The 13,348-nt window shown below is 35.7% G+C and overlaps 1 protein-coding gene across 3 annotated transcripts in view; it reads left to right on the top strand.

The window, feature by feature from the left end:
- Positions 1-13,348, top strand: part of TppII (Tripeptidyl-peptidase II) — a 583,232-nt gene that overhangs the window by 552,792 nt on the left and 17,092 nt on the right. For all 3 annotated transcript variants that reach the window (XM_090408276.1, XM_090408286.1, XM_090408295.1), the window contains one exon: positions 6,360-6,479. In XM_090408276.1, coding sequence (XP_090264402.1) covers positions 6,360-6,479 — 120 coding nt within the window. The remainder of the gene's footprint in view (positions 1-6,359; positions 6,480-13,348) is intronic.

Raw genomic sequence — 13,348 nt, forward strand, 5'->3', positions numbered from 1 at the left:
ACATTCAGTAAGGTTCCCATAGTTATTTTTCCTTTTAAATGTCATGTAATGAAAAAAATTCTCAATTTTTCTTTTGCACATTCAGCTAATTTTTTTCAGAGTCAATTTTGCCTTTCTCATCATCACTGTCTCTCCTAGCATGTTTGTATATTGTTGTAGTCATCAATATACATAACTTTCTTCCATAACTGGATCCACAACGCATTTCTTTCTTCAAAGTCTTATTTATCCATATCCATTGAATTCCAATATGATTTATCCACTTAACTCTGTGAATACAGTCAGTTTCCATGCACTGCTGATTCCCTGCTGTGCAGTTTTTCGTAGCAAGGCACAGCTTCAAGCTACCTTCTCAGATGATTACAATCGCCTGCCTTATAATTATTATAGTTTTTTCCCATATGTATTGCTTTTTTATTCAAAGCTCTCACATAATTAATAAATAACACGTAAATCCACAGTAATAACTTTAATTAATAAATAAGGTACAGATATTTCATACTAATAGTATATCTTCAGTGTTACAAACAGATAGGAATGGAATACAAGTAACGAACATTTCAATGGATCACCTATTAAAATACAATTGTGCGAGTTAGGAAATGAAAGAAATTAATAAATAATTAATATTTAAGATACTTGGTTTTTTAATGATTACATAAAATAAAAGTCTCCCAGATCTTCGAGAGAGAGAGAGAGAGAGAGAGGCAATCATTTTAATTTAAATTCGGTCGGTGTAAAATAGCTTCACAATGTTCTTTAAAGAGGCATTCATATTTGAACCTGTATCTATGAAGGAGAATATGAATGCCTCTTTAAAGAAAGTTGTGAAGCTATTTTGCACCAACCGAATTTAAATCTAAATGATTGCCTCTCCCTCGAAGATCTTGGAGACTTTTATTTTATGTAATCATTAAAAAAACAATTATCTTAAATATTAATTATTTATTAATTTCTTTCATTTCCTAGCTCGTGACAACATTGTATTTTAATAGGTGATCCACCGAATGTTCATTACTTCTATTCCATTTCTATCTGTTTCTAACACTGAAGATATACTATTAGTTTTAGTATGAAATATCTGTACCTTATTTATTAATTAAAATTATTACTGTGGATTTATGTGTTATTTATTAATTATTATACTATGCCACAGGTACCTCTAAAAAATAAAGCTCTCACATGATTTGCCACCTCTCAAGTTAAAACTGCATGACCAGTCTCTCCAGGTGGAAAATAAATGACCGCTTCATTTATACCCAGATTCTCAGATACTATTACCAGGTCCAATATTCTTGCACCAAGAGTCTCTTTCATCACATTCTTCTTAAGGTAATCAGCTTTGGTATCTCTATAATTTTTTCCTTCAGCTTATAGCTTTCTTCTTCCCTCCAGTCCGTATATCCATATAGTCACAATCACTCATGATGATCTTACTTATGTCGATAATACTTTCTATGGAGTTTGCAATCCTCTTCAGGTGACCCTGGCCTGTGGCATCATCCAACTATGTATTTTTATACAGACACCAGGCAGCCTTAAACCTACTTCCTATATTATTCATACTGCCATCATCATTTGTTATCTCTTTTCTAGTTAGATTTAATCCCCTGGATATTCACTAGCAATACTCCTCTCCCCACACACACACACATATACTCTTTCTCTCCTGTTTGTTCTCACTAAATACTTGTCCACTGCATTATATTTAAGGATGTTCTCATCAATTAGCCAGGTCTAATGTAATTTTTTGGAATCCTTTTCATTTATGTAATACAAAAATTCATAACCTTTATTCTTGACACTTCTGAGTTTAATGAACATGCATGCAATCTGACTCACCAGTCAGATTCATATTCAAGTACCTCTTAAAACTGAACTGGTTCAAATTAGCAACCTGAGTTGATTCATCAGTCACGTTTCTTATTCCACTGCCACAATCATTCACTTCTGCTCAGACCAAACTCACTCTCTCTCTCTCTCTCATAATTTGCTAATAATAATCAACAATCCTGATCTCATATCTGAGTGCATGTGGCCAAATTTTCATGTAGCCATCCTCTTATGCATAGCTTTCCTGACTTTATGTATTCATTCTTTCACTGAACAGCAGTGCAGTACATCCTGAAAGGTCAATCCTTTCTACCATCAAAAACATTCCATACAACAACTTAATGCACATTATTTCTTGTTTGCAGTTATTACTGTTAGTAGTTACAGCTCTCATATACCATACTTATTTCCTTTCAAATAGTTCATTTTGACTAATACATTCCTGTCTTCCACTTATTCTGCCTGCTTTCATATAGTCTCAATTATGTAGCAGATCTTTACTCCCAGAAAATGTGCTTTGCTTGTCTAGCAGTTTTCTTCTTCTTCCACTCCTTTTTTGTATTATGAAGTACTGCTTGAAATCATGAGATTTCTGTCATTGTATTGCACTCTATTTGCCTTTGTTACTTCCATATTACCTATTCAAAATGTCATGCTCCTCTGTCTACCTAATTAGCATACCCATTTGACAAATTCTCATACCACTTACTATGATAAATTACTCACATTAAAGTTACACTTGCCAGCACTTAAATATAAAAGTGCACATTCGGTTACATTTTATTTAACTCATTCGCTGCCACGCTCGTCGTGCATAGTTTGTTACCACATGCCAAGCACTTTCACTTCTACAAGGTCAGTACGAGTTATCTCATAGCTGGCTTATCAGACAGAATTTTGTTTCATATGCCAACTATGAGTAATCTCGTATCACCCCTTGCCTATGTCTTACATGCACTGATGACTGTGTAACTTGAGTTCAGAGTCAGTGGATTTCATCATTCAGTGCAGTAAGGTTTATTGCGTCTAGTCTCACAATTATTTAAAATTATCTAAATAAAACCTTCAATTACGCCATGGCCAGTAAAAGAAAGCTTACTGATGAAGAATTAGAAGCTTACGCTAATATGAGCGATGATGAATGGAATGAATTATTTGATTCCAATTCCAAAGATGATTATAATCTTACAGATGACGATATATCGTATATAAATATATGTATATGTTAAAAAAACTTCAAAAAAATTGTTTTATTTGTATTAATAAATACACAGTTTATGCAACAATACCTCTTATAATATACTGTACTTTTGCTGAAATTCTTTTCCTTCTACCAAGTCCCCAGATGTGCTCTCTTCTTTATTCACAAGCCAAGGGGTCCAAATTAACGTGCTTATATTACGGGTTAACTCGTGCTTGGCAAAGGAGGTCAGTAATCGACATATGAGTATATTCGTAGTTGGCTTGTGAGGCTTATATACCAACTATGAGTATACTCGTAGTTGGCAGCGAACGTATTAATTAAATACTCAGTTAAGCTAACACTCTGAATATAAACCTCACTAAAGAATTAAACTTATTTCCTTGACAATAAATGTACATCTTATCACTGATCACACTAGAATTCAGTGAAATATACTAACAAGTATAAAAAAAATACTAAAAATATTCATTACTGTGACCAAATTCACGCGTAGCTTATCTTCTCCCCTTCACTCTCTCTCACATTATCATCTTTTTGCATACATACATATTTATGTACACATCAATACCATTGTGCAAGTCCCTTGCAGCCAAACATATGACTCACAAAACCATACATATCCACTTCATCAACATCCATGACCTAAACTCCAACCTTAATAGTGTCCACTACCACCTTCAAACTCCACCTACTCTTTCTGGCAGAAACTCAAATCTCACCCCCCTCCCCAGCACTATTTATCTCAACCCTCCAAACTACTCGCTCTTTAACAACTTTCGTCTACGCATACATCTGCTCTGACATACCTTGCCAGAGAGCACCCAACTTTGACCTTCTTTGGTTGAAAATATCCCTTACCCACTCAGTCAGATTTATTTGCTGTCTCTATCGCTCCCCCCAAAACAACCAACCACTCTGAGCTCTTTAATTTCCTCTCCTTAAAAATTGACTTTCTCCAATCCCACTTCCCCAACAGCGAAATTATCCTCCTAGGAGATTTTAATGTCCACAACACCAGCTGGCTTTCCTCCTCCAGTTGTACAGAACTTGCAGGCAGAGATGCTGAAACATTTGCCATCATTAACAACCTTACGCAACTTGTTCAGATGCCAACCAGAAAACCAGATAATTCAAACCACTCCCCAAACACCCTAGATCTCTTCCTCACCAATGACCCCTCCAAATACATAGTGAAAGTAGTGAGCCCCCTGGGCAATTCTGACCACAGTCTAGTGCTCATCTCTTCCCCCATGCAACAATGCTTACACAGACACTCCCATACAAAAGTAGTTTGCCATTATAACAGTACCAAGTGGGACAGCCTCCACAACTTCCATGCCAGATTCCCATGGTTGGACTATTGTTTCCGGCCTTCCAACCCAAACATATGCACCAAACTTATTACCAGAGTAGTCCTCACCAGCATGGAAACATACATTCCACACAGTACTCTGAACTGCCATTCCCTAACGAAACTCTGGTTCTCCAAAAGATTTGCGAAGGCTGTACAGATGAAATACCAGACATACCACAACCGGCTGAAATCAAGAACCTCATTCTTCTTTAAAGTTTATGCCAAAGCCCGAAATAGAAGCAAAAAAAAAATATCAAGTATATTTGATATCAAGTGGTTGCACTTGATATCTCCAAAGCCTTTGACCGGGTCTGGCACAAAGGCTTACTAAGCAAACTACCATCACAGGTCTGACCCAGGACCTCTATAGTTGGATTGCCAGCTTTCTGTCTGGATGCACACTGTGTGTGTGATGGTGGATGGCTCTCTCTCCTCTCACCATTCAGTTAATGCTGGGGTTCCACAAGGTTCTGTCCTCTCACCCACCCTCTTCCTGCTATATATCAATGACCTACTTCAATTGACCTCCAACCCAATACACAGTTTTGCAGACGACAGCACACTACATCCTCCCTTTCATTTGATAAACCTTACTCTACACAACTCACCTCTGCAAAACATCAACCCTGCCCTCAAGTCTGATCTTCAAGCCATCCTCCAATTGGGTTCAGATAACCTCGTCAATTTCAATGCTAATAAATGCTAATAAAACCTAGTTCTGTCTTATTTCTCACAAAAAAAAAAAAAAAAAAAACATTTTCTCCCAGTATTACTTTTGACAACACCCAAATTCCCAGACAATTTGAGACAATTTTATGCCTCTCCTGGCATAAACACATCACAACCATTGCATTCACAGTTTCAAAAAAACTAGGATTTCTCTTTCACTCAAGACGTTACATCACCCCTGAACAGCTGTTAACATTATACAAATCACAAATCTACCCAGCTATTGAATACTGCTCCCACATATGGGGGATGGGGTCCCCCCTAAAAGCTCTCAAAATTCTTTACTCAATTCAGAGGAGAACAATTCGACTTTAATGTCCCATCTCTTACCAACTCTCTCCCCCGACTTTCACACAGACGTATGGTTTCTGCAGTTTGTATATTCTACAAATATTTCCATGGGAAATGCTCATTTGAAATAACATCAATAATTCCTCCGCTCAGTACTAAGCGTGTTGGAATGTGTGCAGCTGCTGCACAACATCCCTTCACAGTACCCCTAGAAACAAACACAACAAGTTTCTTTTCCTCCTCCTTCATCCCTGCAACTGCTGCACTGTGGAACAGTCTCCCACCTGCTGTGTTTCCCAAGAAATACAATTTACAGTCATTTAAATCAAATGTAAACAAGTTCCTTCTTTCCCAACCCACTACTCATACATGGTACTAATGTACTACAGGTCAACCAACCTCTTGTGTATGGGCACATTAAAAAAAAAATACCAGCATCCTCAGCAGTGATTAACTAATAATGGATTAAATAATCATTATGCATCAATTTGTAATAGCTTGTTCTCCTTTCATATCTAAATGGTTGCATTATTCACATGATTATGATTACATTTGTGACATACACATTTTTTATCATTTTTGAATTGGAATTGCTCAACATATTTGTAATACACGTCAAAATACCACCTTTTAATAAATTCTCTTTAGGAGTGGAGTAAAATTTTCAGACTGTGGTATTGCCTTTATATATTCATCATCATGTTACAGTTTGTTAACATTTGAAGAAACGTGAAGTATTCAGTAATTTTCAGTTTCTGCTTCATTGTGTTTCAAAAACTAATTTAATTATCATATTTATATCAGGTACAATAACAAAATTTAAAAGTCATGTATAATTTTATCCTTATGTATTTAATACATAGTTAAATTTTATGCACTTTTATTATATTGAGTAAAGTTCATAATATTACATTATTTTTTTAATTAATTTTTTCTTTGATTCTACAGGTTAGTCCTTTTGCAGAAAAGTATGCACTTGTTCATAAACATTATAACAAAGCCCTCAAAATACTATTAAAGCAGCAAGAAGATAAACCAACTAAAGAAACGGAAAAAAAATGCATAGAGGTAAAATCTTTGCTTCTATTACATGCTTTAGATTTTCTCTCTCTCTGATTCTGTTGATCTGACTGAAAATGGCAGCTTGACTGACATATTACTTTCACTTTAAAGGTATTGCAACCTCTTGTGTGTGGATTTGATATGTGTGTATATAAAAAAAGGGAAGAAAAATCTCATAAATGGATAACGATTAGAATGATATGTCAAGTTGTCAAAACCTTTTTTCACTTGGTTATACTATAAATTAAAGATGTTAAGAAATTATATTCTTGGTTTCATCCTTTATCCAAATGTAAGCAAAATTTGCATGTGAAGTCTCTTCATGACTCGGCTACTTGTATATAGATGCTAATAACTTCATACCAGTTGCCTTAGTATCCCATAATGCTATGCATTATGAGAAGAGCCAGACCCAGAAGTGATACCAAGCTTGAAGTAAGTGCAGAAGCTGTATTTCCATATACAAGTAGTCAAAAGGTGTCATGCCTTATTACTAAAATACTCTGGATAAGAGAGGTGTGAAACCTTTTGACTACTTGTATATGGAAATATGACTTCTGCATTACTTCAACCTCGGTATCACTTCTGGGTCTAGCTCCCACTGATGAGACTTCAATAAAGGTCGAAACCATCTGGATAATGACCCTTCCCATAATGCATATCATTATACGTGTCCGTAAGTATATGCATTGCATTATGGAATCTAAGGCAATTGATGTTGAAGTCATTAGCCTCTATATACAAGTTGCTCAGTTGTAAAGTGACTTCATGCAAACTTTGTTTGCTTACACTTGGATAAAGAATGAAACCAAGAATATAATTTCTTGGAATCTTTAATTTATATGCCAAGTTACAGAGCACATTTTTGATGGTGAAAATCTGTTGTGTTTAGAATAGCTCTTTAATTATTATTCATAAAATAACTTATTTCAATTTATTGATGCTTTTGCAATTTATGAAAAAATCGTAAATCTATCAATGACAGATTTTTAAAAATATCTTTCCAAATTAATGTTATTTTCAACACCCTGCTGCTGTTATACCACACAGTTAAACATATTGGATTTAGTTTTTGTCCATGTTTTATACTACAAATGAAACTAATCGAATGTTATAATTTAGTCCGGATTATAATCAATTAAAAACATTTTTTATTAATATGTCATTCTTTTTCATTAAAACACTGAACTGGTTTGCAAAAGTAAATGATTTTCATTGCTCATTGTGATATTACCCCACCACCTTTGCTTGTTGATGGCTAAGTGACTTGAAACTTATGTTCAGTATCTGGAGTAGGGTTTCAGAATTTCCTAACCTTTATCCAACCCATAGTACTTATGAATTGTGTCTAATGTCTGTCCTCTTCATGAAAAGTTTTCAGAATTTCTAAATATGATTGACATTTAAAAAAATAAAGAAAGAAAAATTACAGTATTTGTTGATAATTAACAATACAAGATTCCAGTGCAGTCATATAACACAGATTGGAATTCAGTAAAGCTCAATTACAAGAGTTCAGTTTCTTGCTAGCTATCAAGATCGGTCATGATTTGAATATGCAGAATGAAAAACAACATTATAAATAAGCCACTTTGCAAGAAAATTGTTATGCTCATATGGGAGACTATGTTAATAATGTATATGCTAGCCTGGTTCATAGAGTGGTTAGCATATCCACTCTCCAGCCAACAGGCTGCTGGTTCAAATCTCTCCATGGGTATATAGATACTTGTGATTGTCTTTAAGTGAAAGATGAATTTCATCTCCTGGTATGAGACCACTGTCCCACTTATTGGAGGTCTGAAATGGCTTTCTAGAATATGTAAAAAGTGAATAAAAATGTATGGAAAAAAAAAAAATAAATAAATCCTTGGCCTGCTCACAGTACTAATTCTCTGTAGGTTTACATAAAAAAAACCTTCATGGGTGTAAGTTGCATTTAAAACAATATAAAAATATTTAACTAAAATGTTATTAGTGGTAGAATGCTAATGCAAGAATTTTTTTTGTCTCTCACCAGTGAAAGGTTTACACCTTTCATGGATGTACATCAGTAGGCTAAGGATTTTTTTTTATCATTTATTATAAATAATATAAATTAATATATTATCATAAGTTATTAATTAGTTATATAATTATTTATATAAGTTGTTAATATAATATAATTAATATTATGTAGAGCTGTCACAGCTCAGTCAGTTTAAACGATGCGTGCTCTTTGGTTGGAAAAAGCTGGATTTGAATCCAGTATAGAATGTGAAGAGCATTATCAAGGCTTTTCAACTGATAGTTAGCTGGTCTCATACAGAAGTAGTAAGGTTTTTCATCCTGCAAAACAGGCAAACCATCAAAAAGAACACATGCAATTGACAGCTATGATATACTGTGTAGATAGGATTAACCACCCTATCAAAGCATTAAGTAGGTTCAAAGAAGCCAAGTTACTTGGCCGTGATAAGCCATTGAGTCTAACATGCAGGGGAAATGTTGAATATTAATATATTTATTAACTTATATGTTAATAAATTTATTTTAAATGAACAATTACTTAATTTTATCATAATTATTCTATATGATTCCTATGTTATCCTAAATAATTATCCTATGAGGGTGGTCTGAAAAGTTCTCGGCCTAACAATGGAAAAACGAAATATAATTTCAAAATTATTTTTATTTTTCAACATAATCTCCCTTAAGACTAATACATTTATTGCAGCGATGCTCCAGCACCATTATCCCGTCCCTGCAGTGGTTCTCAGTAAGATCTGCAAAATACCCCTCTACAGCTGCAGTCACCTCTTGATTCAAAGAAAAACGCTGACCAGTGAGGAAGAGTTTTAGTTTTTCGGAAGAGACAGAAGTCAGAGGGAGCCAAATCTGGGGGAATAGGGTGGTTGTTTCAACAATTCATAGTGCAGATCCCTTAATTTTCCCATTGCCAAAACACCTTTGTGGGCAGATGCATTGTCCTGATGAAAGATGACTTTTTCTTCTGCAAACCTGGTCTTTTCTCATGAATTTTTTCATCAAGTCTGTTAAAGATTGGAATAATATTCCCTGGTTATTGTTTTTACCATTTTCAAGATAATTAATAAACAAAATGCCTTTAGCATCCCAAAACACCGATTTCATGACCTTTCCTGCTGATGAAACCGACTTTGTCTTCTTTGGCGCTGATCAACCAGCTTCTGTCCACTGTTCTGACCAGTTCTGACTGCTGTTTGGATTCAGGTGTGTAATGGTGAATCCAATCTCATCCATAGTAGTAAATTGATGCACAGCATGAGTTTTATTCTTGTTAAAACGCTCCAAGCAATGTTCAGAGATTTTCATGCGAGTGCGTTTTTGATCTGCTGTGAGCAAGTGCGCCACCCATCTTGCAAAAGCTTTTTCATTTGCAATTCTTCATGCAAAATATATCCTACATGTTCTTTTGAAATGCTTATAGTCTCAGCAATTTCACACACTTTGACTCTCCGGTCATCCAATACCATATCGTGCACTTGATCAAAGATTTCTGGTGTTTTTGGATGTCCTTCACGTGGATCATCTTCAGGGCTGGTACGGCCACATTTAAACTCAGCAGCCCATTTCCTAATTGTCGAAAACGAAGAAGAAGAATGCCCATAAACTTTTATGAACTTCGAATGAATTTCTTTTGCCATTAAACCTTTTTTTTTTTACAAAGAATTTTATAACCGCATGACACTCGATTTTTTCCATTTCAAAGGATACAGATAACACTTTTGCTTGAGACAGCTGTATAAAACAAACATACTTGATAGAATGACTTGCAATTTCATATGAATTCTTATGACAGATGTACCAACCTAGAAAAAAATATTGCCGTTAGTGTTGCCATCTATGGTCGAGGCCGAGAACTTTTCAGACCACCCTCGTACATGATGTATGCATCCCAGCAGATGGATAAGTGTGGATGAGAGAAGGAGGGTGGTGAGAGTGCGTATATTCATAAAATGTAGGCAAAGGGAAGAATTCAGTGACTTAGATGTTACAACATCCAACCTCGTTGCATCAGGAGTGGGAGATTTTCAAGAGACGAGTAGTTAGATAGGTTAGAATAACGAGCAAAATATGAATGAAAAAATAAGAGTGGAAGGCTTGAATGATTGTGAATTTTTAGGAGATGGTCATGATTGGGAGGATGAATGGTGAGTAAGAAGAGTAGCTAACCTGCAGAGAAAGAGAGAGATGAGCTAAAAGAGATGGTGGAATATCTTGGGAATGAGATGAGAAGTATGAAAGATGAGATTAGGTAAATAGAAGCGATGAATCCAAGGCAATCAGAGTAGGAGTGAGAGAGGGGTATGGGGATGATAGAAGAGGAGAGCATAGAAACAGTAGAAGAGAGGTAATGAGAGAGAGTTATGGGAATGATAGAAGTGGAGAGAATGGACACAGTCAGAGAGAGAGAGTGAAGAATGTGAGGGAGTGCTGGAACCAGGGATAGAGTGATGCCAGGACAGCAGGTAAGTAGTGGAACACAGAGGGAAAGAGTTAAGAGGAGAGAGAGTGAGTGATGCAGGTGAGCAATCAAGGAACAGAGTGGTAAGAGACTCTATGATCTGTGGTGTGCAAGACAGAAATCCAGAGGAGTGTTTGCCTGGAGGAATGATAGAGAGTGTGGCTATGGCAATTAAGTGAGGTGAAAGGGTGGATAAGATGATTGTGATGGTGGCAGAAATGACTTGAGAGACAATGTAAATTGGGTGGCGAGAGATCCGAGATTCTTGCTTGAAGTTGTACAAAAGAAAATGCAGAGGGGGTAAGATTGTGTGTGTTACCCAAGTATGATAGTGATGAGCTGAGCAGAAGAGCAGTAATAATGAATAGCATAATAGCCAGAATGTGTCAGAAGAGAGGATTGGAATATGTGGATGCTTGGAGAGCATTTGAGGACAGAAAGGAACTGTATGCGAGAGAACGCTTGCATTTGAATGAGGAAGGATGTAGGCATCTGGAGAGATTGCTGTTTTTCTGACCAATGGGTGTGTCAGTGCAGGAAAACTAGAATTCCCAGGGTGGATGGTAGCAGAGGTGGCCTCTTGTGGGAAGGGGAAACATCAGGTAACCGAATCCAGTGGGATCTGGAGGGGATAATGATAGGTATAGAAGCAGTGACATTTTTTATGCTTTATATTAATGCCAGGAGTATCCAGAATAAAGGGGATGAATTGGTGGCATTGATAGCATCATTCTGGCCAAAGATTATTGGGATCTCTGAGACATGGTTAACGGAAGATGATATAATAACAGGAAATGAAGTAGCAGGGTATAGCATTTTGCAGCAGGATAGGAAAGAAAAACGCAGCGGTGGAGTGCTGTTTATGATAAGTGATGACTATGTCCTCTAAGAGTGGAGACTTTGGAAGGCAATGACACTAATAGTTTTGAAAGGATATGGTGTAAGGTAGAGATGGGCAAGACAGGATATTTAGTGGGGTGTTGCTACAAGCCAAGGAGCACAGAGGGTGGGGAGCAGGAGATGTTTAGGCAGTTGAGCTTGGAAAGTGCAAGAAGAAGAATGATTGTTATGGGAGATTTTAACTACAGCAGTATAAGCTGGGAAGAGGAAAATGCATGCAGTAATAAGGGAATGGAAATTCTTGAAGGACAGATGTCTTAGGCAACATGTAATAGAGGGAACAAGAGGTTCAAGAGTTTTGGATTTGGTCATATCATCAGAAGAGCTGATAATAACTGATGATGACATCCCCCCCCCCCCAGTTGGAGAGAGTGATCATGTGGTTTTGACTTGGAAGATGAATAGACATGCAGGAGTATCAAAGAAAAGAGAACGTATGTGGAATTATAAGGCTGGTGATTATAATAGGACAAAAGCATCAAGCTTGAATAAGTACTCATAATATATTTCATAAACTTTAAAGAAATAACAATGAAAAAAATAATAACAATAACAACAAAATAAAAATTTTAAAAAATAACAAAGAAATATTTAAAGAAACAATAATTACACCACTAAAAAAGAACCAACTAAGCTGGTTTGGACATGTTTCAAGAATGAACTCAGAAAGCCTGCCAAACATATTATTAAATTGTAGAATTGAAGGACAGCCCAGCAGAGGAAGACCTAGAAATAAATTGATTGAAAACATTAAAGAAAGCACCCATTTAAACTGCATAATAGAGCTACATAAAAAAACAGCAGACAGAATATATGTGTAGGTTTTTATTTTATTTTATTTTGTTATTAATGTTATTTTATCATTATGAGACTTTTGTCCTGATAGGAATTAAATTATATAAATTAGAAACAAAAAAATATATAAATTATATTAATTATTCTTATCTTCCATAAAACACTGATTTGTTTTTAAAACCTAAAAATTACTTTTGCTGTCAGGTATCTATAATGGTTTAACCACAACTGATTAAACCACAATAAGGGTCAAAGTATATCTAAGCAATAATTCTTTTATAAATGCACTTTGTTATTATTATTTTCTGAGGTATTTCATGGATTTTGAAGGCTCATCACTGGAGGCCCATACCAACTGTTATTCACATGACATATATCATACTTCTTGAACTTATTTGTTAATGAAGCACTCACGGTCACTTCTAGCAACCCAATCTCCACTGCCAAAAATGCAGTCCTCAATCTCTCACACAATTTCCGTAGGGCAACCTTGTTTCTCCCTTCCTGTCATGTATTGAAAAAAATCTTGTGTCAATCCTATAAAACTCCTTTAATAGCACATTCTATCACAGACCTTGAATCTATCCTCAATAAAGGCATTTCATAGACCTATCACAATCTTAGTCACCTGTCTCGGTATTCTCTCCATCGTGTCCTCATCTACAAGGAAGCATAGAAACCAGATTTGTTTATA

This window comes from Typopeltis vanoorti, chromosome 2 (genome assembly GCF_054136105.1).
Source record: "Typopeltis vanoorti isolate ZY-2024b chromosome 2, IOZ_Tvanoo_1.0, whole genome shotgun sequence".
NCBI lineage: Eukaryota > Metazoa > Arthropoda > Arachnida > Uropygi > Thelyphonidae > Typopeltis > Typopeltis vanoorti.